The sequence below is a fragment of the Esox lucius genome, chromosome 17, assembly GCF_011004845.1.
Source record: "Esox lucius isolate fEsoLuc1 chromosome 17, fEsoLuc1.pri, whole genome shotgun sequence".
Classification (NCBI taxonomy): domain Eukaryota; kingdom Metazoa; phylum Chordata; class Actinopteri; order Esociformes; family Esocidae; genus Esox; species Esox lucius.
The window spans coordinates 19,350,588-19,377,389 of NC_047585.1; the positions used below are offsets into that span (position 1 = coordinate 19,350,588).

General features: G+C 41.0%; 1 protein-coding gene across 2 annotated transcripts; it reads right to left on the minus strand.

Annotated features, from left to right (window-relative positions):
- Window positions 1–5,832: 5,832 nt before the first annotated feature.
- Window positions 5,833–26,044, minus strand: itih3a (inter-alpha-trypsin inhibitor heavy chain 3a). Of its 2 annotated transcripts, XM_010881813.4 has the most exons (22): window positions 25,902–26,044; window positions 25,758–25,787; window positions 25,253–25,276; window positions 20,140–20,294; window positions 19,949–20,053; window positions 19,638–19,800; window positions 19,435–19,545; window positions 18,493–18,621; window positions 18,287–18,403; window positions 16,691–16,859; window positions 16,359–16,484; window positions 16,024–16,205; window positions 10,395–10,580; window positions 10,054–10,193; window positions 9,178–9,338; window positions 9,035–9,061; window positions 8,765–8,830; window positions 8,437–8,550; window positions 7,991–8,192; window positions 6,929–7,101; window positions 6,308–6,419; window positions 5,833–6,231 (listed from the first exon to the last, which is right to left on the minus strand). In XM_010881813.4, exons 1-22 carry the CDS (start codon window positions 26,001–26,003, stop codon window positions 6,093–6,095), a joined length of 2,733 nt encoding a protein of 910 aa, XP_010880115.2. In that variant the 5' UTR covers window positions 26,004–26,044; the 3' UTR covers window positions 5,833–6,092. The 2 variants fall into 2 exon arrangements, with proteins under 2 accessions (XP_010880115.2, XP_034143423.1); XM_034287532.1 differs by lacking the exons at window positions 25,253–25,276; window positions 25,758–25,787; window positions 25,902–26,044 and adding an exon at window positions 20,529–20,551.
- Between the last annotated feature and the right edge of the window lie 758 nt (window positions 26,045–26,802).

Below are 26,802 nucleotides of genomic sequence, written 5' to 3' on the forward strand. Positions count from 1 at the left end.
TAGGTGATTTGAACATTTTCTGGTTCACCACCAAGTGTCTACTGAGGAAAAAAAATATTCCTACCAATGTTCAGTGACACAGCTCTACATTTTGATGAGTTACTGAATTAATGTATGGGTCATTACATTTATTTATTGCCATCAATCTTCACACAATACCACATGACAATTCTTTAAAAATTAATTAATAAAAAATTTAAAAACTAAAATATCTCATGTACGTAAGTATTCAGACCCTTTGCCATTACACTCTAAATTGGGCTCAGTCCTTCGATCATCCTTGAGATGTCTCTTGGCCCAAATGCCAAGAGCTTTGTCTGACAAAAACAAGACAAAACACCATCCCTATGGTGAAGCATGGTGGTGGGAGCATCATGCCATGGGGTTGCTTCTTAGCAGCAGGGACCGGAAGACTGGTCAAGATTGAGGGTAGGATGAACAGAGCAAAATAGAGAGGTCCTTGAAGAAAACCTGATCCAGAGCACACAGGACCTCAGACTGGGGATTAGTCTTTAAGCACGACAAAGACCCAAAGCACAGAGCCAAGACAATGCTGGAGTGGCTTGGGGACAAGTCTTTGAGTGGTCTAGCCAAAGCCCAGACTTAAATCCTTACTTAAATGAGACATCTGAAGATTGCAATTCACTGACACTCCCCATCTATTCTGACAGAGCATTAAAGGATCTACAAAGAAGAACAGGAGAAAATGCCCAAATCCAAGTACACTTAAAGCTGACAATATTAGCTAGTCACCTCTGAGTGGATAGCATACGCTTGTTTGGTCTGTGTATCATTCAGTGATCGATTTTGAATGGACAGATCAGTGAATATAAATGGGTTGGGGTTCTCTTTCTTGTTCTTGTTCCTGGTGTCCTTGGATGTAGTGAGAGTATGCTTCTCTCTATCCATCCCTCCCTACCTCCTTGTTTAAGATTTGTGGACATGGCTATCATGCCACACATCCTGTGTTAGTCTCTCTGTCTGATCATGCTTAGAGAAATATTATGTTCATGCTAGTACTCTCTTGTAACTTAAGTCATATGACTTGTTGAATGTTCATTTTGACAATGGGAAGTACATCCCCCTTTGCTTTATGATACCCATCTTTTATTCGTTCTTGCCATGATTCAAGTTGTTTGCTTGCATTTTTACTACTTTTAAATTATGTTTATTAGAATATTTTATATTCTTGTGCGGGTCACATATAATTTACACACATGTATTATGCCACTAACCAGTCATCACTGTCAAACCATTTAGACTAAGTTGTTATGAATACAATATCTGTTCTAAACAGATGTCCGGCTACACCAGTGATTTATGCTAATGTCGGCTCCAGACTTTTCTGTTTCCACTATACATTTGGAACCAAGGACTTAAGGAGGGGCTCACGAGGGGAGGGAGGAGTAAACTATCAACCTATCCAACTCTTTCAGTTGTGAGTCTTTGCTGCCGTATACTGTTGCTTTATTGTCTTTATTTTATCAGGGATCTGTTTGTTAGATCGGATGAAAACCATTATGAGAAGCCTAACAACATTCGAATAGAACAACATGCCTCGTTTTCACATCACGTCACATCACACGTCAATCCGCAAACCCCGCCCCAAGTCCTAAAGTCCGGGGCTTGGCACCAAGTGAGAGCTATTTGGCCATTGCTTAGTGGCTGACTGGCCGTGGCCCGTGTCAGTGGAAACAGAAAACAGTCTGGACTTTAGGGGTAAAACACCAGTGTTTGGCACCAGTGGAAACGCAGCATATTATTGTACTAATTATTCAGTCCCTGGTGTTGTCCGGTCTTGACCACTGTTGAGTAGTATGAAAAAGCGTAAAACAGTGTATATAACAAAAGTTAAACGTAATGTCTACATAATCCAATAACACATGGCCCAGAACTGTACACACCCAACAAAAAATGCAACCAGGGGTTTCTTTTCAATCGCCAAGTCTTAAACGAATTAACGGTATTGTACAGATCCAGGACAGGAATGAAAGCATGGAGCTTCTTTCCTTCTTCAATTACTCAAGCAAACAGCAACATTTCAAATCCCTTTTAAAATGTTTAGCATAAGCCCCCTAAAACATCTATGCCCCAGACAGCCAGTGAGCTGTGTCCTGGACTGGAGTAGCGTGAGTTTAGAAAAAACTGGGCGTGTCAACAGGAATTGGTTAGTAAAAGTGCACTGTTGGACACTGCTGGACACAGTTGGAAACTGACCCCTATTTCCAGTGAATCCTTGTGTTGGAGCAGGCACCTGCAAGCTCTACTTTTTTGTTTGTCTCAGAATGCACTCGCTTCCAAGTACCTGGATTCCATAAAATACACAGAAGTTAAGCAAGCAGCATGAGAAGCAGAACAACATGTTGAGATGTGCCTCGGAGGACTGTGCCTTTGAGAGTTGCTGTGAGGTACCCCCAGTTAACCTAGACCTACAGTCCTGTTTAGTTGTTCAGGTCTTTGATTAGGTTCTGGGACCATATATGTCATCTCCCTGTCTTCCCCTAACATCATGCATGTACCCACGTCTACCCTCTCTTTTACTTACATTCTTTTCTATTTTTGCCTGTTTTCTCCCTTATCACTCCATCTGGAATTCAACTCCCTGATTCTGATAAACACGAGGCCCCACTCTGTCTCTCTTTCTTTGTTTCTGTCATTCTCCCTCGCTTTCTGTCTCGCTTTGTCTCTGCCACTACTTCACGCTCTGTCTCTCGCTGTCTCTCTATCAATCAGTCATTTTCTGTCTGTCTGCTGTCTCACTCTCTGTGTCTTTGCCTCTCTGTCGGTCTCTCTCTCTTTCTCTGTCCATATGTCTCTCTCATTCTCTTCCCTCTCCTGTCATTTTCTCTCCTCGCAACCAGAGGAGCTGTAATTGGGATTTAACAGAGGCGTGACAGTGAGGACATAAGACTTTCGTCATGAAGGAAACAAACAAATAAGATAAGAATGAGATGGAAATATGTAGAGTACATTATCAGAAATGTTAATTGTTTCCGCGTGAGGATCAGGGAGGGAGGAACTTGAGAATATTCTCCCAGTTCCCCTGGCCTGTTCATGACTCCAGAGTTAAGCCTCCCTCCAAGGTCAACAGCAGGTTACACTTTTCAACTCCTCAGAAGGGACACACTAAACACCCTTCCACCTCTACCACAGACTGAACAGCACCTTAATATTATCACATTACACAGAACCAGACTGAACAGCACCTTAATAATATCACATTACACAGAACCAGACTGAACAGCACCTTAATATTATCACATTACACAGAACCAGACTGAACAGCACCTTAATAATATCACATTACACAGAACCAGACTGAACAGCACCTTAATATTATCACATTACACAGAACCAGACTGAACAGTACCTTAAAATATCACACTACACAGAACCAGACTGAACAGTACATTAAAATATCACAGTACACAGAACCAGACTGAACAGCACCTTAAAAATATCACACTACACAGAACCAGACTGAACAGTACCTTAATAATATCACACTACACAGAACCAGACTGAACAGTACCTTAACATATCACATTACACAGAACCAGACTGAACAGCACCTTAAAATATCACAGTACACAGAACCAGACTGAACAGCACCTTAATAATATCACATTACACAGAACCAGACTGAACAGCACCTTAATATTATCACATTACACAGAACCAGACTGAACAGCACCTTAATAATATCACATTACACAGAACCAGACTGAACAGCACCTTAAAATATCACATTACACAGAACCAGACTGAACAGCACCTTAATAATATCACATTACACAGAACCAGACTGAACAGCACCTTAAAATATCACATTACACAGAACCAGACTGAACAGCACCTTTATAATATCACAGTACACAGAACCAGACTGAACAGCACCTTAATAATATCACAGTACACAGACCCAGACTGAACAGTACCTCATAATATCACAGTACACAGACCCAGACTGAACAGTACCTCATAATATCACAGTACACAGACCCAGACTGAACAGTACCTCATAATATCACAGTACACAGACCCAGACTGAACAGCACCTTATAATATTACTCTACTCTGTTTCACTGCCCTGAGGCGACCCTGTGAGGAGGCTGTCTGTGTCGTCAACTGCAGGGTGATAAGCCCTGGGCACCCAGACCACGTGGGGGCGTTGTCCGTGCCGGTCAGGTATGTCCAAACAGCGTGACAGGGAGACAGACAGGCGGGCGGGCTGGCGTCAGCAACCACACACGTGTCACGGCGCACCACACACCAAGGACCCGCATGCCGCAGAACCCACACGCGTGTGCACAAAGAGTGCTCAGTCCCTGCATCACGCACCAGCGGCAACAGCAATGTGAAACATCCAAATGGGACAAAGGTACGCCACGGGGGGGGGAGGGGTGGTGTGAGAGGTGAGGAAGGGCAACAAAGAGGCAGGACACGGTTGGAGGGAAATGACAACCTTCTTCAGGAACGATAACACAAGGATTTCACTGCAGATTGAGCACACGTACCAACTGAGCAAAGGATGTTGATAAGACACTGAAAAGACCCCTTTGGAATTATGTTCCTCAATTGATAGTTGCGTTTACTGAAAGTTTACAATCACAGCCTTTCCATGAGAGAGGCAGAGCAGCAGGGCGGTCCCACTGTCAGTAGATCAACTGTGGCATCAATGAGAATATTCAAGAAGGACAATAGGTGAAGTACAATGCCATACCAAACTGTATTCAGCATTAAGGGACTGTATGAGGTACAATATCAACATAAATGTTTTACATTACTTTTCTTTTGCAGAGATTTGATGAAACATTATCCCACAAAGAGAGTAATGTCAGTAGGCGAGACTAGACCGCCTGCTTTCAAATGCTGCGTTTCTCATACAGTTATTTCCGACTCACATGGTGGGAGATTTTCTGATTTAGTTTGTCTTACCGGAACTTCTCACTTCGAAGAAAACACTGCAATTTGCGCAATGCTTCAATGCAATGTGGCGTTCACTGTGTATAAACATGGGAAGTCTCAATCATCAACACAAAGAATGCTATGTACAGCTCATTAAAGGACTCTAGTGGGTTAAAACTCCCTGGTTTAGATCAGTCACTTTAAATAGGAAATTACTCTATTGGAAAGTGGCCTCGTATATGGAGGAAATAACAGGGTAGAGCCAAGCAAAAACAAATTATTTATATATTATCTAATTTCATAAATATTAATAAATAAAACAAATAACTGTACATTTCCCTTTTCCTTTCACATGAGGATTTGAACCATCCAGGAGTCACCAGACTGGGTTGTTCTCTGCAGTGGTTTGAGGGCTCAGGGACCAGGACAGACACAGACCCAAAGGAAACGAAATAGAACTCGTTGGTACAATTACAACAACATAGCTTGATAGAGTTTGCTCAGAATATTCTGGAATATTAGAGCAAAGTCATTATGGAATGTCAGAGATAACAGAATACAATTGTTTATGTATAATTTACTCTGGAAGACTTCTAATGCTGACTAACTTTAATAGCTAGATTTTGAAAAGCCTTACCTCGCAACACTACACTTAAAGCAACTTTCATATCGTTTAAATTGGCCGTCATATAGTTTAAAGCTTCTGTCATAATTTAAAGCATCTGTCGTATTGTTTGCAGACAACGTTCACGCTGTTCAGAATGCATGTTTTGCAAGCCGGTAATGAACAGTTATCACTCCTTTATTATGTAACTTTTCCCATAATAATATGCTGAATAAAAGGCTAACTAAAGAAGATGCTGTCAGATAAAGTGACCTTTGGATGATATTACTGGGTAGAGCAAGACACAGATACAAGTCAGGTTACAAGTCAAAGCAGCCCTATTTATTTGAAGAGGTTTTGTTCATCACATTAGTATCGACAGGTTTTGTTTGTCACTATCATATTTGTATGATAACCTTCAATGTCATTTAAAGCCACTTATCTTTGCATTAAATGTTTTTCAGTCTGTCTGAACATCATGTAAAATCTCCTGGTATGATGGTTTGTCTAAGCACACAGTGTTGAAAACATGTGAAATCGATGAAAGATTAACTGTATGTTCTGTTAGAGTGTAGCAGCCTCAGACTGTCTTGAAAAGCCCAGACATGATGTAGTCAGTGTGGTTTCCATCTATGAGGCCGTTGCCATTGCTATGGATGAACCAGCAGGGAACCAAATCACCTTTCCTGATATGTGAGTGGAAGTCCCTCTGCCAGCCCCTGTTGAAACACAGCAATGATGAGCAACCATGTAAAACCCCTGCACTTTGTCTCTGTCTGTGTGTGTCTTACTTACCTAGTAACTGTAAGCTCGTGTCCCTTCACCAGCATGGTCGCATCTGGTTTCTCTGGCTCCTCTCCTGGGCGCAAGTCTCTCACCTCAAACTGCACCCCATGGTAAAACTGACCTGCAAAGGGACAACGCTATGCATTTAAACAGATCAGAAACACAGGCTATGTTTTCAAGCACACTGCAGAGAAAAATATTTCATCTGGCCCTGAAAAAGACAGTCATGTGGTGCCCCCTGGTGGCCAGCAGGGAGAGAGGAGGTAACTGTCCTACTTAGAAGGCCATGGACGGTTGAGAAGAAGAGAGGTGACTGCCCTACCTAGAAGGCCATGGACGCTTGGGGAGCGGAGGTGACTGTCCTACCTAGAAGGCCATGGACGCTTGGGGAGAGGAGGTGACTGTCCTACCTAGAAGGCCATGGATGCTTGGGGAGAGGAGGTGACTGTCTTACCTAGAAGGCCATGGATGCTTGGGGAGAGGAGGTGACTGTCCTACCTAGAAGGCCATGGACGCATGCGGAGAGGAGGTGACTGTCCTACCTAGAAGACTATAGACGCCTGGGGAGAGGAAGTGACTGTCCTACCTAGAAGACTATAGACGCTTGGGGAGAGGAAGTGACTGTCTTACCTAGAAGGCCATGGACGCTTGGGGAGAGGAGGTGACTGTCCAGGGTGTAGAAGCCCAGATAGTCCTGGTGGTACGGGTGCTGCTTCCACACCTTGTGTAGGATGACCAGAAACCGTACTGAGTCCCTGAGGGTGACAGTCAAGCTGCGGTCCTTGGTCACCTCCAGGTCGACACTGTTGTAGGGGAAGAGGGAGATAAAGGTGGTTTCACTGCGGCCACATAACCACAACAAATACAATACTGAACCATCAATCCTTGGCCAAATCAGTGCGACCATTTCATATGTGCAGACTTTGAAATAGATTCAGTAGTTCATGGTAAGAAATAGGCACTGCTGGCTTGCTTAAATTACCTGTTGTTATGTTGTCTTTAACATTATTTGGTATAGGCTTACATTTATTTAGAAGAAATATTTTCCCTTACTCAATGTTAAGAAAATAGCATAATGATATTAATATTTACAATGTCTTAACTTTTAAAATTATATAACTACAAAAGGTGTCATATGATAGGTACTTTAAGATGAATATTTTTAACAAATACAATTAATTTGAATAATTTCTGTTTGTCTGTATGTCTCTCTCTCTTCCCTCTCTCTGTCATTATCTCAAAGGAGCTTTATTCATTCATTCATTAATTGATTAATCCTTTTTCTCTGCAGGATCAAAAGATTCTGGCTTAATCTCCTGGCTGGCTTGTCATTATATAATTATTTCTTTATTTTTTACTGCATTTCGTTGTAGTCATTATTTAATGACAATAAAGTTGAATCTAAACTAATTATGATGTAATATTTGCCTTAGAGCCTCAGATGTTATTGGACCTCAACTCACACATCAGAACAGGATTCAAACTAGAGCAACAAAGGGAAGTGCAGGAACATATAGATTTAAAATATATATATATATTTGCACACTAAAGAAGTGGATTTTTTTTTTATGGTGGAAAACAAATTTGTAGGTCCATATAATTTCTACATAATTTTGAAATAGTTGTAGACGTTCAAGAGTGTTTTTTTTTTATCTCATGCGTTTGCATAATGCAAAGGTGGAGTGGACTTACTTGGCTCCCTTTAGAGAGGCTGTGTCTGACCAGTAGAACTTGGCCTGTTTGCCATCCTGGGACACCGTGATGTCCTGAGTAGTCACCTCCAGTCTCACCCCCAGTGCCTGGTGTACGATGCCAAGGCGACCAAAGTAGGTGTTCATTTTGCCATTAGGTGCCACCTTCTTATCTCCAATGGTCTGGCCATTGACTAAAACACCTGTAAGGCACCATGGGATAGATCCAAGCTGTTGTTGTTTTGATTGAATGGTTCAGGATTTAGTTTTGATGTTTGTCATGTTTTGGTTTCGTACCTTGTGACATTCAGCAGTGTTACTGTCCAAGACTGGTCAATTTCAAATAATCCATACAACTCCCAAAGCTGTACCTATTCACGGTACTGTAATAAAATGTATTTCATGAAAATCTCTGCTTCAGACCATCATTGAGTTGTGAACACCTACCTCCCAGGGGGTCTCTCACGAGGCTGAAGATGGTACCAGGTTTGTCGTCTATGTTAAAGCACAGTGCATCCTCCCGTCCTGGAAACTCAATGATGAAATGAGGATCTCCATCCACTGAAACAACAGATTGTTCTAGTTGGACAGATTTGACTGAGGCTCAGCACATCCAAACATCGGATCACCCTCAAAGCTGTTATGTTGCCTGACAACATGTTGGTCAGTGAAAAGTACAAATAGTGTAGCGTGTGAATGGACAGTTCCGCCTAAAAACAAATCTGAATGAACCAATGTGTGAGAGGAGGGTCACGGTGAATAAAGGCGAACTCACCATAGTATATGGGGGAGCTGGACATATATGTTCTTTGGTTGTGGTGAACAGGTACACTTCCATGATCTGAAAATGTACAAATCAGGTTTTTTGTTTTTTTTTATGTATAGATTTACTCTGAATATCACAGGGTGTTGTTATACTATGCAATCTCATCCGATCACACATTGTGGCTCAGCCTTCTGTGTCATACACTGAGTTGACCTGGTGTAATGACGTAAAAGGCCATTCAGAAGTATCCAGTTCGGTCAATTAATGGAAGATGCTTACCATATTTCTGACTTTTCACCCTTTCATCTGTCAGACAGTAGCAGGACAGAAAAACAGTGAGACACAAACTACTGTCAAACAAGGACTTCCATAACCGCTAAGATCAAGAGGCCAGATGTACTGGGGCCCACTGGGCCTCGTACCTTCAGTCAGCTTGTCGGCTATCAGTGGGTCCTCCGGCCCCTTCTCAGTCTCTGGTTTGGTGACCACCATTGACGTCAGGGGAGTGACAAAGTTGTATCTCAGAGACATCTCCAGTGCCTGGGCAGTGGCATTGGCCTTCTCCTCTTCAGTGCCCGTCTCTCTGACAGCCAGAGAGGATGGAGAATGATTGCATTCGTTTTAGGTTCAGGTTTAAATAGCATTTCATGGGCAGAAAAGAATGAAATGCTTACACATTCTTTACCAAACAAAATGTATGATAAAAAAGCTAAGATCGCAAGCATCACTTTGTGTTTGGCAAGCGATATCCAACCTTTAATGGCATGAGAAGTACTTCAGAACTACTTTTATTTTTAACCAATGAGTAGACGCTCTTATCTAGACCAATTTACACTAGTGAATGCATACATTTTTATTTATTGACAGTAGTTTGTGGGCACCCAGTGTAACCAACAGCACATCCTGGTGGCGAAACACCATTACAACCAAAACATAGTTGTGTGTACAATATTAATGATTGTTTTAGCTTTCAAATGAACACATTCTTCCACTCTCCACTTCTTTGCCTAAGTCCTTAGGTTACAAGAAAAAGCACATATTCTGCCAATATAGCTGGTAAAACAATTCTTAATAAACTGCTCTTTAAAGGAGTGTTCTATATAATCACATTTTATTTCAAATGCTCTTATAAAAGATACAGTTGTTACAGTATACTTCTGCATTTTCAAATAAAATAAATAAATCCTAAAGTTGGTTATTAGGTAAAAATGGCTACACAAGCAGTGATCCAACACTTGCATGACAGACAGACCCACAATGTTGCATTAAATAGATAGCCGTTAAGTGATTTCACTGACCTCTTGCTCAATAAGTCTTGGATGGTGAGGTAGGCCCAAAGACGCTCAGTGAAATCCCCAAAGATGTACTCCTGTTCAGGATACAGCAGGTCCCAATCCTGGGCACTGGCCTGGCTCTTGACACTAAAGTCTTCTTCAAACTGAAAAAAAAGAAAGGAAGAGAGAAATAGAAAGAATGTAAAAGGCAGTAAGAGAGAGAGAGAGAGCAAAGCATTAGTTGGGTTGAGTACCAGAGTAAAAGGATGAGAGCTCATTGCCCTTCAGGTGGAATGATATCCATCTGTATCTCCATTTTTTAGCCATTATTGAGGTGTAGTGTTATAGGCCGGTCTGTTCCTCACCGCCTGTGCAAAAACTTCCACCGGGAAGTTATCCAGGCTATTGTCCGAGAGCCGGCCAGCTACCACAATCTCTGAGCCGTTGAACAGCTGCTTGTAGTGACTGGTGGTCAGAGAGTTAACCAGGTCGTCAGGATAACGCAGGTCGACCTCAGAGAGGAGAGGAGTGGACACTTCTTTGTAGAAACCCTGAGACACAGGCACACGTCACCTTGAGATGTGGCCAACATTCTTTTCTACAGTGTTTCATCAATAATGCCAACAGGGAGGATTTGTGTTTGACCTAACAACAGCCTATGGTAAAGAATTCAGAAATACTGAGAGGTGGTTTGTCAGTGATGTGGTATAACCAGAAATGGTCCGAAAAGTTTGCCTGGCTACCCAAACTTGATCTGGCCAAACGTTGCGCCACCACCCAGGGATGGTAGAGGCAGGGAGTCTGGATATGAACATGCATGTACAAAATCATTTAAAACATCCTGGTTTGGTCAAGCGGTCTGAGACACGGCCTGTGATACACATAAGCTGCAGCATGGGCTCATTCCGGTCTGATGCTACTGAATAACACACACCTCGGTCTTTTCATTATCTCTACATTATCTCTACATTATGTCTCTACATTATCCATAGAAACATACAATGTCCCTATACAGCTTGTAGAAGCCATTTATGCTTATTGTTGGGCTTTTATTTTGTTTTGTTTGGACACCGGGTGACAGTGATTTTAGATGCACACTTGGTTGTATATAGGGGGCATAGGTGACAGGAAGTAGTAGACAGGTAGGAGGAGCGCAAACAGTTCTCACCAGACCACAGAGCACAGACCACAGAGCACTGACAACAGAGCACCACAGATTAGAGTCAAGAGAATAAGTCAACCGGTATGTTTATTTGTTTGGTACAATTTACTACAATAAACCACCACCAACTTCAATTGCAATATTCTCTGCAAGGTCTTTGTGTGTCTGCGTCAAAAACTTCACTCCTACCCGTCCTGAATGGTAAAGCTAAAGGTACAGCAAGCAAAGATTGCCATTACACAGCTTTTTATCTACACTAACCTAAAGGATTATTAGGAACACCATACTAATACTGTGTTTGACCCCCTTTCGCCTTCAGAACTGCCTTAATTCTATGTGGCATTGATTCAACAAGGTGCTGAAAGCATTCTTTAGAAATGTTGGCCCATATTGATAGGATAGCATCTTGCAGTTGATGGAGATTTGTAGGATGCACATCCAGGGCACGAAGCTCCCGTTCCACCACATCCCAAGGATGCTCTATTGGGTTGAGATCTGGTGACTGTGGGGGCCATTTCAGTACTGTGAACTCATTGTCATGTTCAAGAAACCAATTTGAAATGATTCGAGCTTTGTGACATGGTGTATTATCCTGCTGGAAGTAGCCATCAGAGGATGGGTATATGGTGGTCATTAAGGGATGGACATGGTCAGAAACAATGCTCAGGTAGGCCGTGGCATTTCAACAATGCCCAATTGGTACTAAGGGGCCTAAAGTGTGCCAAGAAAACATCCCCCACACCATTACACCACCACCACCAGCCTGCACAGTGGTAACAAGGCATGATGGATCCATGTTCTCATTCTGTTTACGCCAAATTCTGACTCTACCATCTGAATGTCTCAACAGAAATCGTGACTCATCAGACCAGGCAACATTCTTCCAGTCTTCAACTGTCCAATTCTGGTGAGCTCGTGCAAATTGTAGCCTCTTTTTCCTATTTGTAGTGGAGATGAGTGGTACCCGGTGGGGTCTTCTGCTGTTGTAGCCCATCCGCCTCAAGGTTGTGCGTGTTGTGGCTTCACAAATGCTTTGCTGCATACCTCGGTTGTAACGAGTGGTTATTTCAGTCAAAGTTGCTCTTCTATCAACTTGAATCAGTCGGCCCATTCTCCTCTGACCTCTAGCATCAACAAGGCATTTTCGCCCACAGGACTGCTGCATACTGGATGTTTTTCCCTTTTCACACCATTCTTTGTAAACCCTAGAAATTGTTGTGCATGAAAATCCCAGTAACTGAGCAGATTGTGAAATACTCAGACCGGCCCGTCTGGCACCAACAACCATGCCACGCTCAAAATAGCTTAAATCACCTTTCTTTCCCATTCTGACATTCAGTTTGGGGTTCAGGAGATTGTTTTGACCAGGACCACACCCCTAAATGCATTGAAGCAACTGCCATGTGATTGGTTGATTAGATAATTGCATTAATGAGAAATTGAACAGGTGTTCCTAATAATCCTTTAGGTGAGTGTATATCTAGGCATTAAATTATGGTTGCAGTAACACCATTCAACATCTGAATGAATACAAATGAACATTAAAGCTGCAAGCAGCGTTTCTGGGAGCCAAGCGGGGCACAGGAAGCATCTCACTGCATGCTCTCACTAGAGAAATGTTTTGCTATTTAAAATGCCCAATACCGCTAGCAGTAAGGATGTCCAATCGAAGAAGAGGAAATCAAAAAAAATAAAACAGAAAAGGAACCCTCTTATGTTTGTACATTTTATTATTATTATTATTATTCTCCAGGGCCATTTTCAGAGGTCCATAGCTCGGTTCCCTCTGGTTCAAAATGCTCCAAACTTTGTTTCTCACGACTTTGCAATTAATAAAAACACACTTAAACGACATCTCCTCCGAAATCACTAAAAAGATTTGGTTGAGAATTGGTGTAAAGGACTACTGTACCATTATTTGTTAAAAGATATATAATAAAAGTTGATATCTCAAACAATATGGCCTCCATTTTGACTTTTGTGAAAATTGCGTTAACCACATCTCCTCCAAGACTGCAGAACGGCTTTGCATGCCGTTTGGTGTGAAGGACCCTTGAACCATTATCTTTAAATGTTATGTAAGGAAAGTTGATATCTCAAACAATATGGCTGAAATCAGCGACTGAAATTAATGCGGGCAGGTCTATGACTATATAAGGCCATAAATCCACATGGGAATATTTGACAGCTACCAAATGAATCACTCCCATTAACATCTCTTCCACAAATGGACAGCAGAAGTCAAGTATAGAATGACCTTGTGGGGGCGCTATAAACCTCACCAGTGTTTTGAGTTATTTTGACATCTTAAATGACATCTCCGAGACCGTTGAATGGATTGGCATTCTGTTTGCTGTGAAGGACCTGTGGACCATTATCAAAAAGTTGATAACTCAAACGATGTTGCCACAATCCGCAATTTAATTTGACATAATTGTGGCAAATCCTATATAAGGTTATAAATCCTAAAAGGATTATCCAAGAAAGATGCTACTTGCTTTACAGATAAAGACCAAGGCCAGGAATGAACCCTGAAAGGTATGAACAGCTAGCTCTCATGGTGGTGCTACAAACCTCACAGATTTTAAGAAATTTACCAAAAATCAGCCAAATATGTCAGAGACATAACTTTCTGGAGATGTTAATCACTAACTGAGCCAAACATTCTTCAGCTTAACAAGCTAAACCCGTTTCCATTCAAAGTCAATGGTATTAGGAATTCAGCCAGGGTGACATCATTTTGGCCACTGCATGTGCATGTGACGTTAGAGGAAGGGGATTTTAGCTGTCACTCAGCTGTGTGGTTAACGCAGGGTGACTAACACAGAGTGGCTAACGCAGGGTGGCTAACGCAGGGTGGCTAACGCAGGGTGGCTAACGCAGGGTGGCTAACGCAGGGTGGCTAATATATGCACTCCTCCCTCCACACTATCACACTCACATTATATTCTCACGTCACACACAATCCACACTCTCCTCCCCCGAATCCTCACCAAGACACATTCTTTGCTCCACACACATATTCCTACCCTACCCTCTACTCCCTCCTTCCAAATACACTTTCTCCTGTCTCTCTTTACACACACTCTTATATCTCCACATAAAATGACACACACATTCTCCTGTCACTTAGCAGGAGAAACCTGACTCCTCCCCCACAAGCACAATGTCCCATATCTCTGCACATAACACATACACACATTCTCCACTCCATACACACATGGTTTTTGCCATACCGCATAAGCAAAGCTGGCCAAGAAGAGCGAATGTCTCTTACTGAGTAAATGAGGGAGTGATATGCTATCCCTTGTTAAAAAGCGTAGTGGTTAGAGACACAGACTGCCATGCAGCTGACCACTATTCCAGGCTTGCTGCAGACAAAACAAATTACATATTAGGATTTGTTCAGAATAGACAAAAACTTTGCTGGCTGCAACCTTCAGTAGCTGTATTATAGTATGCCTAAAGTTTACAGTTATATTGTACATGCCTGTGTTTGCTATTTGGGGTATTATTGATCACAACCCATTCAGACTATTTGGACTGCCAGCAGGCCCTGTGGTGTAGTGGAAACATCTGGGTCCTTCAATATTGGGACCCTAGTTCAATTCCCTTCTCAGACAATTCCCTTCTGTATCTCATAATTGTTTATCCACTAGGTGATTTTCAGCCTTCACACAACAATACACATCTGTAATACCATGATTTTCATATATTTGAGAGAACAATTGTATTATTTGTCCCTTTTATACTGTTATTGTTTTCCAAAGAAATGAACCAGCCATGTAGTGATTGGAGTCATTGTTTTCATTATAAGTAGACTTTATATCTATTATCTATACAGTCTTTGTGCAAGACTACTCTTTAGTTCCGTTAATAAATGTTCTGTTGTCCATGTTATTTCAGCAAAAATGTAATGGCTGAGGTAAAAGTTGCATTCTGTTGTTTAAATAGCATAATGATTAAAGACAGTCTGCCACATAGAAAACCAGGGATTGAAACCTGACAGCGACAACAATATTCATCCCTTCAATCAGCTGAACTAGGATTGCCTGGTTCCTTTTCTGGTTTCAAGGTCTTTTTGTTTTGTTTTGATTTCCTCTTCTTCTAATGGACATCCTGTCTACTAGCAGCATTGGGCATTTGTAAATAGCAAAACATTTCTCTAGTGAGAGCATGCAGTGAGATGCTTCCTGAGCCCCGCTTGGCCCCCTGAAACGCTGCTCGCTGCTTTAATTGATGTTTCTTTTTGTTTATGGCAATGCCATACATTGTATATTAAAAAAAAAAAACATTCTTACATATTTATTTATTTATTTTGGACTGGCCTAAGACTTTTGCACAGTAAAATATAAACACAGCTCCGGGAAAAAAATAAGAGATCACTGCACCTTTTTCTTTCCTTTCCAAAAAAGTTTCAAATGAAAGTTTTGAGTGAGGAACAGAAGCGTTCAATTTGCAGTGGTCTCTTTTAACCCTTCTGTTCTTTCACTCAAAACCTTCCTTTTCGACTTATTTGGAAAGGAAAGAAAAAATTGCAGTGGTCTCTTAATTGTTTCTATATATATATATATATATATATATATATATATATATATATAGACTGATATATAGATAGATGGATAAATAGACATGCTGATTAGTTACAGATAATCCAAAAGCTGATGCCTGTACAAAACCACACATTTCGGTGTCACCTAAACGACTGCAATGGAAGGAGTTTCAAACAAAAATGTAGCTAACAATACTGCTGTGGAAGCCTTCAGTTTTGAGTAATCAGGCTACTGAAAAGTGACATTTATTATATTTGGGACACAGGGTTGTGTCCTTACCTGAAGCTGGAGAGTGGCATCAGAGCCCTCGTAGATCCTCCGGGCCAGTCCCTTGTTCTGTCTGGCCATCACATCCAGAAAGGAGTACTCAACATCGTCACCAAAGCCCAGACAGAACAACGACATGTTCCCCCTAATAGCATTACGGACATTCTCCTGAATCTTATCAACTGAACTTTCTCCTGTACACAAACACATGACGGTATAAGTTAATACATGAACGACAAATGTCCTGGTCAGATCCAGCACACAGTATTACAGCAGTTGGCTACTTGAAGGTAAAATAATACTCCCATCCGAGTGAGATTAAAAGGGTGAAGGCCTCCGTAACCCACCTACGTTGGGCATTCCGTCTGTCAGTAAGATAATCATAGAAACACTCCTCTCAGATTGCTTCCTGTCTTGTCTCTCTTTTTTCAACATTTTCACAGATTCCATCAGAGCATAATTTATATTAGTCACTGAAACGAAAACAGGACACAACAAACCCAGTAGTGAACACAACTACATATTAGATTTAATGTAGTAAATTCCCTCATAAATGCTCCTCAATGTGACTGCGTTTAGCTTTCCCAAGTGACGTCCAGCCAGAGTTTCAATTATTTATTTTTTTATCATTAAAGATTACTCTTTTCAGTCCTTTCAATAAACAAAAAACATGACTCACTTCCACTGGGATTTATTCTGGAGACAAAGGTTTTTGCTTGAATCACATTTTCTTTGGTGGCCTTGGTCAAAGAGTCCTTCCATTCTAAAATGGTGCTGTCAAACACGATAATTCCAAAGTAATCATCTTCATGCAGGTCATCCAGGATCGTTAGCATAGCTTCCCTTGTCTACCAGGGAGGAAAGGCTTCAGGTCATTCAGAACATGATCAGTTATATTTGGAAAAAAACAAGGCAATCAAATAAGAAAAGCATAACTACTCCCCAACATGCACAGTTCGTATTTGGATAATGAATGAAATTCCTGGAGGAGGGCCCCATGCCATCAAGTCGTGGTGAAAGGTTGACCTGATTCAGTGTAGTGGAGTCGAGGTTTCTTCACATGGAAGGGTAATTAATGGGCTGACTTGAGCCATCACTGGCCTTTAAATGCAGAATTTACTTTTATATTCAGTCTGTGTGCATGAGTGTTGTACCTCAGTCCTTCCTTTAGGAAAAGTAGGTTATAGACATAGCTTACAGTTTTGAGTTTGCACCTTGAATCTTTGCCCATCTTGTTTTTAAAAATATCATAAAGGTAACTGGCTATACTGCACATAGGGTTTGGACCGGCCTGCACATATTTTTGCATATTGCATTAAGGCCAACTTTCTTTGAAAACAGTTTTACTGCAAATGATACTGTAATATAAAGATTTCCACTAGAAGTTCACACATGGCACTATTTGGGACATATGAGTTATGGTAAATACACATTATTACTATTGGTCTAACCCAGAAGTAGAAATTAAGACTTTTCCTGGATATATTGTTTGTTAGACCGAAACTACACCAGAACCATCTAGCAACTAGTGTTGCCATCAACCGTTAAGGAATTGAGGAAAAACATGGTAAAACATTCTGGTGGATTTCTGGTGTAGCAGGTTGAATGTCATGTTAATAAACCCAATGCTGATGGCAAGGCAACGCAAAACAAACATTTTTGTGTCTGTTTGCAGTTAGATTGCCAAACCTGTTTCTGGACGGGGTTGTGGTAGCACTAACAATTAGTGTTAGATTGAAACTATATTAAACCTGTACCCATCATTTTTGTTTGCACGCTGGAGAAGTGACTTTTTCACCACTTCCGCTCTTTGGTCATAAAGTCCATCCCATTATCTTCTGTTTAAATAGTCTTAACAATTACAGGAATCCATTTTTTTTTTAATCTGTACATTGAGCAATAACTCTGTTGGTCTCTCTTCAATTCCTCCCCTCTCTATCTCTGTCTTTATTTGGGAATCTCCCTTCCTTACAACCTCCCTACCTCTCTCTGGTCATTCCTGACAGCACATGATCTCCCTGCACAAACGGCTGCACCCTGGGCTTGATCCACTGCCTGAGGAATGGTATCACTCTTCCTACCCAGACTGGCCGGTCTGGGTAGGAAGAGTCATTCAAGGATTGTTGTCAACTAAGGTTAACTGAAGTCAAGCTGAGGCATGATTACACCTGGGCACACAGGGATTGGTCAAATATTTGTATTGATTTTGGTGAAGTACACAAGGTAGGTGCTGGTTTCTTTATTTCTCACAGACAACATTTCTATCCAGTCTCACCTGGCTTATTTTGTTACCCATCATTGACCCGCTCCTGTCAATCACAAACATCACATTAATCGGAACTCTGGGTAAGTCCGAGGGAGCGAAAAAGTGCACAAAGTACCCATTCACTATCTGAAAGACAAATGAACTTTGTTATGACAGGGACAAAATGAATTAGTTGGATTTATCTGTTGAAACTGATCCCATTCAATTCAGCTGACCTGAACGTCACCGATAGTCACAGTTCGCTCCACGTCATATTTGATGATAAAATCGCCATCAATCAGAGTGCCGTCACAACCTGGACACTTCCTCTGCTGGTCCAGTGTTGGGCTGAAGGAGATGTGTGCCTGGGAAACACCGCATTGGTCATTCCTTTAATTGGGTGCCTATAGAGTAACTTGGTCAAAGTTCAAATTTCTACTTATTTGTACATTCTGTAAAAATGTGTCAAGCGCTCTATTTAATAAAAAACATTCACATTGGGTTTAATATAAAATGTAATAAAATAAAATAAATAATCCTAAATAATCCATGACAACCCTTATGGTAAAGGTGATGTCATATAAAGCTCAGTATCTGCTGGCAATGCCAGGGTTGTGTGTCTTCATGTTGAGCCATTATGACAATGTGTGCACCAGATAAAATTTTCTTTTGAGTCATTAAAATGTGAAAATGTAATAGATGTTTGTTTGCAACTGGAAAAGGTTGGATAACAGGGTTTATGTTATGCACCATGTAATCGGTTTTCCACCATAAGATACCAGAAATGTACAAAAAGATTAGAAGCTACTCACCTGCTTTCATGCTATGATTTGACAATTGGATGTTCATTACTTTTTGGGTTGATATTAACATTCTTTATTCTCTATGCTACAAGATAACTAAAGCTTTAAATGATTTTGGAGAAACCTGGATAAATGTTTGGGTTTAGCCTGTCTTTATTCACCAGTACAATCTGATTAATTGGATTCTCCATGTGGTCTCCATTGAATGTCACTTCATTTTATTTGTGCACAATGTCTACTTGAATATCACAGTCCCTCTTTTAATTGAATGACCCTATATATTATAGCTGAACACAAAACAACACACTGCAAAACGGATTAAAAACAGATATGTTTGTCATGGATTTCATTCATTAAAATTAATATAATTCTCACCTTTTTGTCAGTGACTGTTTTCTCAACCAGAGGGAGAAGATCATTGGTTATGAAGGTGCCATAAGCATCCAGGAAGGCAATGCCCTGGGGTTCATAAATATCTGCCACAATCTGTTATAGAGACATAGACAAGACTTATTTGACTCAGGTCTAAGTAGTTAAGATGATGACAAAAGTGCTGTTTGGGTTTGATGTGTACAGACTTCAAATTGCTGGACCAGCTGCTTAGGTTTGACCCGGGTCACAATCTCGTACTGGCCCAGTTTGCGCTTAAGCATCTCCTCGTGGGTCATAATGAAGGTGACGTTACTATTGGGTGCAATATTCACAGACACTGAAAACTTCTCCATCTTCCTCCCTGATGCCCTAGAGTACACACACAAACGCACACACACACGCAAACACACACACAGACATCCGGTAGGTGGATTTTGAAAAGAATACTCAAACCCAAGATGTGTTAAGGAGTTCTTGATGTAATAGACTTTCCTTATTCCCTGGTCCATTCACTCACTTGACAAGCCCTGCCGTCTGTCCTGTGGAAACAGCTTTCTCATACTGCTTCTTGGCTTTCTCCTTCTCCTTTACATTACCCACATACGTCTGACCCTCTATCTCCCTGGAAACAAAAATATTGCCATTGAAACAAACACAAATTATGCAGAGCATTAGTCCTGTCGATTAATGTAATTGCTGCTGACTGACATGCTGAAGTTGGTGATGAAGGCAGTCTTGGGCAGGTCCACTTCGAAAAAAATTTCTCTAGAGATGTTGGCCTTGTTCAGGGCAATGGAGGTTATGACCGTGTGGGCAAAACGAGAAGTCACCTTACAGTCCACCTTTACACTGTACACCTCCACCTGAGGGGTAAAGAGAGAAAAGAGCAACAACAAAAAAATGCAACAGAAGAATTTAGAACAGCAGTGTAGTGGTACAAAATAAACTAGGAAACTCATGGAAAAAACCTGACTGAAAGATTCAAGTTCCCTGTAATTTCTTTCAGTTCCATTTTTATTTTCCGGTCTCCCAATTTACAATTATGACCACAACAGGTGCAGAAGAGCTGAAGATATGTCCTCAGATGCACATCTCACCAAGCCAATCTGCTTCTTATCACACTGTTCACCCAACCAGGACAGTTTGCCTTCCCCGGCCAACAAGCACGATTGAGCCTGCAGTTGCCGGGATCACAAGAGATTGCTGGAGCCTGACGAAAGAGGGCAGGCCTGTCCCACGTCAAATCATCCAGGGGGGGCTGAGCCAATATGCCCCGCCCTCTGCTAGACCCCAAGGATCCGGCAACTCGGATTTAGACACCTTTGAAACCTTGCCGCAAGTAAATGAGGAAATTAAGGTGGTTTGTATCATTCAAGAGAAATTTCTAAAATTGCATGGGAAAACATTTGTTACCTAACAAAATGTTTTTTATGGTCAAAGTACATTTTTTACTTGTCATATATAATGACTATCAAATCAAAGCAAATGTATCCAGGTCTAAACATATATATCACATATAAAAACATTGTTTTCCAAAAGATTAGCTCTCAGTTGCTAAACTCGGCACAGTGATGGATGTGGGTCAAGAGGAGCCACAGGCTCGGGGGAAAGTTGAACCAATGGTTCACTTTGCCCCACCATAAGAAGATACGTTTTTGGTGTATCAAATATTATTTCAAAGTTAAACTGCACCTTAAACCTACCTTGTTTTAATTATTTTAGAAAAGCTAGCATGACAAGAAACATTGATCTCCGGCATGTATGTCATTGCATAATGGAATGGTATACAGTGGGGAGAACAAGTATTTGATACACTGCCGATTTTGAAGGTTTTCCCACTTACAAAGCATGTAGAAGTCTGTAATTTTTATCATAGGTACTCTTCAACTGTGAGTGACGGAATCTAAAACAAAAATCCCGAAAATCACATTGTATGATTTTTAAGTAATTAATTTGCATTTTATTGCATGACATAAGTATTTGATACATCAGAAAAGCAGAAGTTAATATTTGGTACAGAAACCTTTGTTTGCAATTACAGAGATCATACGTTTCCTGTAGTTTTTGACCAGGTTTTGCACACACTGCAGCAGGGATTTTGGCCCACTCCTCCATACAGACCTTCTCCAGATCCTTCAGGTTTCGGGGCTGTCGCTGGGCAAAATGGACTTTCAGCTCCCTCCAAAGATTTTCTACTGGTTTCAGGTCTAGAGACTGGCTAGGCCACTCCAGGACCTTGAGATGCTTCTTATGGAGCCACTCGTTAGTTGCCCTGGCTGTGTGTTTCGGGTCGTTGTCATAGTGGAAGACCCAGCCACGAACCATCTTCAATGCTCTTACTGAGGGAAGGAGGTTGTTGGCCAAGATGTCGTGATACATGGCCCCATCCATCCTCCCCTCAAAGCGGTGCAGTCGTCCTGTCCCCATTGCAGAAAAGCATACACAAAGAATGATGTTTCCACCTCCATGCTTCACGGTTGGGATGGTGTTCTTGGGGTTGTACTCATCTTCCTTCTTCCTCCAAACATGGCAAGTAGAGTTTAGACCAAAAAGCTCTATTTTTGTCTCATCAGACTACATGACCTTCTCCCATTCCTCCTCTGGATCATCCAGATGGTCATTGGCAAACTTCAGACGGGCCTGGACATGCGCTGGCTTGAGCAGGGGACCTTGCATGCGCTGCAGGATTTTAATCCATGACAGCGTAGTGTATTACTAATGGTTTTCTTTGAGACTGAGGTCCCAGCTCTCATCAGGTCATTGACCAGGTCCTGCCGTGTAGTTCTGGGCTGATCCCTCACCTTCCTCATGATCATTGATGCCCCACGAGGTAAAATCTTGCATGGAGCCCCAGACCGAGGGAGATTGACCGTCATCTTGAACTTCTTCCATTTTCGAATAATTGCCCCAACAGTTGTTTCCTTCTCACCAAGCTGCTTGCCTATTGTCCTGTAGCCCATCCCAGCCTTGTGCAGGTCTACAATTGTATCCCTGATGCCCTTACACAGCTTTCTGGTCTTGGCCATTGTGGAGAGGTTGGAGTCTGTTTAATTGAGTGTGTGGACAGGTGTCTTTTATACAGGTAACAAGTTCAAACAGGTGCAGTTAATACAGGTAATGAGTGGAGAACAGGAGGGCTTCTTAAAGAAAAACTAACAGGTCTGTGAGAGCCGGAATTCTTACTGGTTGGTAGGTGATCAAATACTTATGTCATACAATAAAATGCAAATTAATTATTTAAAAATCATACAATGTGATTTTCTGGATTTTTGTTTTAGATTCCGTCTCTCACAGTTGGTGTACCTATGATAAAAATGACAGACCTCTACATGCTTTGTAAGTAGGAAAACCTGTAAAATCGGCAGTGTATCAAATACTTGTTCCCCCCACTGTAGATGTCATGAGACATTAGCTCCATCATTTCAAACATATAACACACACATTTTACTTAAAAGTAAGTAAGTAGTCTGATTGGTCAAAATTACTAGATCAGAATTGGGCTGCCTGGGTAAAGGAATCAATAAAAATGATTGCTCTTGAACACAGTCCAACAGTCCTAAGACCAAAGAGGATAACCTTTGAGTAGAACTGACTTGCCTTATGATTAAGCTATTTAGTAGAGGTTATGCATATTGTTTTTGTGTATTTTTCTGTCATGTGCTTGTGGTTTTTTCATCCACAGCTGTGTCTATATGAATACAACATGAATACAACAAAGAAAATATTAAAGGAAGCTGAATAATAACTGTTGATTTGCTAGTTTTCACCCCAGTATGAACCCTGATCGCTCCTTCAGTAAAGGTATAGGACAGTTTTTAAGTGTTTAAAAGGTAACTTTTAGCAATATAAAGAAAATAGTTTCCATGCACAGAGTGTTTTAATGTCTGTAGGAGATAAAAAAAAGTTAAAATAAATCTGAGTAATTATTCAATCTAAGGGACAGTCCCCATAGTGTCAAGGATAAAAGATTTATTTGTAAAATATGTAGCTCAACTACCGTGAAACCTCACAGATGATATATTTCTGTATAACTGGATTTTTTCAGTCATATTTAAGTTATTTACAAGAAAATGTAAACATTTATTCCCTCCTTTAGTTTCTTTTGTAATTTCAAACATTATAATGAGGACACAAAATGTGCAAGACTGTTTGGAAAGGGAGAATGCATTATTAAAATGTATTTTAAATATAAGTTATTTGAAATTGTGTTCAGGTTTTTATTTGAAAAAAAGGATTGGCCATTTTACCCTCCGATGGCTCAACTTACCCCTTGACTATGATCAACTTACCCCTTGACTAGGATTTTCAAGGCCCTTTGTGATAGGTGCATTATTGTCATTTCACCTTACAGGACATCCTGAAATAAGTATAGATGTATATGTTCTACTTCTGTCTCTTTTCCCCTTGTCTGTGGGACAATTTAAATAGACATTTGCTCAACTTACCCCTCTGTCCCCTAATGTTCATAGCCATTTTAGTGCAGGAAGCCCTGAGAGCAAGGCTGGTGAGGGTGAGCAACAACAAATCACACAGGTTAGTGTTACCCAAACAGAAAGAACAGCACCCCAAGCCGATCGTCATGGCTACCAATAAAGATATTGCCAAGTATGGGCCTTCCAAGAAGGGGAGTGCCAAGGAGGACAGTCCCACATCGGAAGTGTGGTGGATAAGCCACTGGTAAGCCCCAATCAGGATGATGTCATTAACTTTCCAGAGTTCACTGCGATTTCATTTGACATGAAAGGCTTACGAAACACGGAGATCCACAGACTGCTATTTAAACTGCAACTTGTGCAATGAGGATGACAGAAATAGCTTAGATGATCAAGAAAGCAGACAGGTTCTCTTCTCCCGCAATGTATCTCTGTCTTTGGTGGCTCGTGGGCTGTTGCTTTCTTCCATTGAGTGGTCTCCACCATGATGCGTCCTCTGATGTGTTTGTGTTAGTATGGGAGCTGAAAGCTACAGTTATGCCTACATAGCTCATTCAATGGAAGCCGTAGGAAGCTGAATGGACTAAATCTAATACCTTTTATTTTATTTTGACTTCCTGTGTTTCTGTGATTTCCCTCATTCCACCCTGTGACGATAATGCAATGGCCTAATAACTACATGCCTTGTTGGTTTTATTGTTATCAATAATTATTATTATAATTTCTTATTATTGAGAGGATTCAGATTTTCGAAATACTATTAAAACTTCCCGGGGTTAGATTTCTGAAGAACCCCAGTAGATTTCTGAAGACTGTTTGACCTTCTTATGCCCTAACGACACAGATGCCCTACAACAACAGTAAGGTGTTTCCACCTTCTCTGGATGAGGCGGTTATTACAGTTACATATAAAAAAAGAGAAGAGACATCATACAAGCTCCTTAACACAGTCCAAAGGATTTGGGCAAGTCTGGCAAACAGAATTACTATTTTACTACTCCAGCTCTGTCAATCCAAACCATTTGCTCAAACTATAAGGTCTCATGTATATCAATACCTACACACTGGAGGTGAACTCCCTAGCAGATTCAGAAACAAATGTCTGTCTAATGAAAGTGTATGTTAGTTCACATGTTTTCACCAAACATATTTTCTTATAAAGCTGAATAGTAAGGAGTAGGCTGTATTGACAACAGGATTATTGCCAAAACAAACAATTACCGCTTTACTCCTGTGAAAAACATTGAGTCAGTTCTTCCGGCTCAGAATAGATGAGTCAATTTGGGTGCGTACCATACAGGCATGGATGCTAAAGATGAAGACTGTGAAACCTTGTCACTATTTTCATCCTTACAAATATGATTTAAAATGTTACAGTATTTACTTACCCCCACATTATCTGTACTTCTTTTCTGGAAAACATTTAAAAGATTACACAATATGATTTATTTTCAGAGAACACTGGGCAATTCAACTCTGTTCAGGGAAGAATTTTTATTTCAACTTGATGTCAATCAGTGCCTTTTTCAAGTGAGAGGATGAAAACCAAGTAGGAAAACCAAGCATTTTGGCACTCCAGGGCTGTTTTCAAATAGCTGTACTGTATGAAGGTAAAAAAAAGTCTGGAATTGCTAGGTACCAGTGATAATGCTGTCTTTGTCAAAATACAGAGTTGGGTAACCATGGGTTGCTCAAAATGTTGACTCAACTCCTTGCCTCATAGGTTGTATTTGTTGGGGGTGTAGATTTGTGGGAGGAGGGGTGAACAAAATGTTAATCAGTAATCAGATTCCCCACAAGATATTTAGGATTAAAAGACAGATTTTGCAAAAGCTTTATTATTTGAATTATGTCTGTTATTACTGTTGTGTTAATGCTGAGAAAATGTGGTACCTTTAATAGCCTGGCAGCACCATCAGAGTCCTGGGAAAGAAAGTTTCAATTCACGAATGTGATAGAAATAACGCAGCATCCTAACAGTAGAGTAGATACTATAAAAACATTAGAGTAGATACTGCAGTAGTTTAAAAGTGTTACCTGAGATGTGGAGGCATCCCTTGAGATGACCAGAGCTCCATGAGACAGAGCCAGGAGAAAGACCCAGACCCCAAGCAGCAGCACAGTCCTCACTCCAGACATGACCAAACTGGAGCTAAATCTGACTTCACTGCTTATAAAACAACCCTAGTCTTGGTGGGTTTTCCTCTGCTTAATATAGGAGCACCCACCAGAAGGCGGGACTGAGCTGTGTGTCGGTCTGTAGTGTATTTGTTTACACAGTGCCCTTCATAATACTTTACCTCCCTGGTAAAAAGGAGCAAAAAAAGGCTATGAAAAATGCGTGATCTTACACTTAAAATGTGATAGAAATCTAATATTTAATTATTGTAGAATCTATTTTCTAAAACAAGAACACTGACCCGGGCTCTTTGCCATGCTGCAGATTACAGTGTGCCATTTGAAACGGATAGACAACGGCACATCATTTGAAACGGATAGACAACGGCCCATCATTTGAAACGGATAGACAACGGCACATCATTTGAAACGGATAGACAACGGCACATCATTTGAAACGGATAGACAATGGCACATCATTTGAAACGGATAGACAATGGCACATCATTTGAAACGGATAGACAATGGCACACCATTTGAAACGGATAGACAACGGCACATCATTTGAAACGGATAGACAATGGCACATCATTTGAAACGGATAGACAATGGCACACCATTTGAAACGGATAGACAACGGCACATCATTTGAAACGGATAGACAATGGCACACCATTTGAAACGGATAGACAACGGCACATCATTTGAAACGGATAGACAATGGCACACCATTTGAAATGGATAGACAACGGCACATCATTTGAAACGGATAGACAATGGCACACCATTTGAAACGGATAGACAACAGCACATCATTTGA